A 2,224-nucleotide genomic window follows, 5' to 3' on the forward strand; every position below is an offset into this window, starting at 1 on the left:
CTTGTATTTATATTTTCAAAGGGAGATTGGGGATAGAAGACATAACGTTAGATCTTTAAATTTTTTTTAAATATACATGGATAGTTGCTTTTATTTATGGTTAGACTGAAGAAATTTAGCTATATGTAAAACAACTATAATGTTCAATCTTTATTTCATAAAATAAGCCTATTAATGTTGTATAGCTTTTTGGAATGAAGAGTATGAACAGCTTCGATACACACACACAAAACACACACACACACAGGCACACACACGCTCAGCATCACTTATTGTAAAATGTAAATCTTAATTGAATTTCAATAAATATAATTGGGACTTTAAAATAATTTTTTTAAAGTAATTGTTTCTAAAGTGTCTTGGTGAAGGTAAAGGTACAAGTCCCTACTTTTAGCTCTCATTTGTACCCACTAAGTGCTGAGTAAGGATATAGATCCCTTCATATAGCTTACTCATGTGTACCCACTAAATGATGGCCATGGGTGCAGGGCCCTTCAGTAACTCAGGCATGAGTATCAAATGCCAGGCATGGTGTAGGTCTCTTCATTTAGCTCACTCATTTTCACCCATCAAGTGGGTCAATGTACTGGACAATATATGCATATGCACAATCGCTAAAATATAGCTTTGTTTTTCAAATTAAACATCCTTATATGAAGTAAAATGTTTTTTACCCAGTCATATTATGCTCCTTGGTTTGGTCTGCTTTTGACACACTGATTCTGAATACATAATTATTACAAACACTAGATAAATGGGCCAGATATGATTAAGATGAGGCTATGACAGTTGTTCAAGACATTCTTGCACTTAATATTAATTGATCGGTATCATACTACATATAAAGCGGGCATTGCAATATTCAGTTTGTCTAGACCTATTCTAAATGAGTTTTCTGAGTATACGTGGTGTAAATCTTAGTGTTAGGAGGACACCAGTATAAACACAGGTGGTTTCAGGAAGTTCTGCACAAGGAATGAGACTTCTGTATAAACATAAACATATATGCAGAAGAAATGAAGAATTTTTAAATAAATCACAATATAAATTCTACTCACTTGGATTTAGATGGTGATTGTCAGCAATGATCTTACATCAATTTTGGTATATTAAAATGGTTATACATACTATGGGCCGGGCGCGGTGGCTCATGCCTGTAATCTGAGCACTTTGGAAGGCCGAGGAGGGTGGGTCATCTGAGGTCAGGATTTTGAGACTAGCCTGGCCAATGTGGTGAAACCCCATCTCTACTAAAAATACAAAAATTAGCCAGATGTCGTGGCACATGCCTGTAATCCTAGCTACTCGGGAGGCTGAGGCACAAGAATTGCTTCAACCAGGGAGGTGGAGATTGCAGTGAACCAAGATCGTGCCACTGCACTCTAGCCTGGGTGACAGAGTGAGACCCTGTCTAAAAAATAAAAAATAAAAATAAATATATAAAATGGTTACACATACTATGTACTTTCATAATCTTCAAAGCAGCTAAATATATTTTACCAGTCATTTCTATGGTTACACTTAAATTCTTATGAATGTGTTTATCTTGGAAGGTACTATTTCCATTAGTTGGGGTTCATACTGGACAACAGTCTTATGCAAACCAAATAGATTGCTTTCCCTTATTATCAGATGGATGTCTATTTTACATGGAGAATCTCTGAGAGATTTTTTAGTAAATAATTCTTAATTCATAAAGTGAAATACTTGCTTTATTTTCCACATTAATTGTCACTCTAAGAGGTTTCAGTTTTGTACCTTTCCCATACTCTACATGGAGAGCAGAAGATGTTAATTATAGTGAACTTTTCCCTACATGTTTTGAAGTCCCTCGATATTTAAAAAAAAAAATTTCTCCCTCTTTGTCTCCAGACAGAAGAAATGTACTGGATATATGAGATCAACGGATTATCTCCAACTACCGTGGCACCGAAAAATGCAAAATCCAAAATTGATGCTACTCACAAGACACATGACAACGTGCCAGTCCATCCACGTAATTTTGTCCGTGAAAATGCTAAACTCATAAGAACGGGGGTGTCTTCCACCATCAAAGGTGCTCCTTTGGTGATGAAGAATCAATAAATTTTTTTTCCAAAATATTTCTTGGTCTCAGGTAGATCTTTGATGACTATTATTTCATCTTTTAGAATATTTCTGAGGAATAATGGTTTAATTATAATAGGCCTTCTATATTTCCTTGTCTTTTAAAATTCAATCTGTT

General features: G+C 35.0%; 1 protein-coding gene across 1 annotated transcript in view; it reads left to right on the forward strand.

Annotated features, from left to right (window-relative positions):
* LOC108520147 (cilia- and flagella-associated protein 47-like) overlaps positions 1–2,102 on the forward strand; it is a 25,181-nt gene extending 23,079 nt beyond the window's left edge. Inside the window, exon 3 of the mRNA XM_017859419.1 lies at positions 1,873–2,102. Within this exon, the coding sequence (XP_017714908.1) occupies positions 1,873–2,085 (213 nt within the window). The 3' untranslated portion in view covers positions 2,086–2,102. The remainder of the gene's footprint in view (positions 1–1,872) is intronic.
* The last annotated feature ends 122 nt before the right edge of the window (positions 2,103–2,224 follow it).

This window comes from Rhinopithecus bieti, unplaced genomic scaffold (assembly GCF_001698545.2).
Source record: "Rhinopithecus bieti isolate Rb0 unplaced genomic scaffold, ASM169854v2 scaffold_51680, whole genome shotgun sequence".
NCBI lineage: Eukaryota > Metazoa > Chordata > Mammalia > Primates > Cercopithecidae > Rhinopithecus > Rhinopithecus bieti.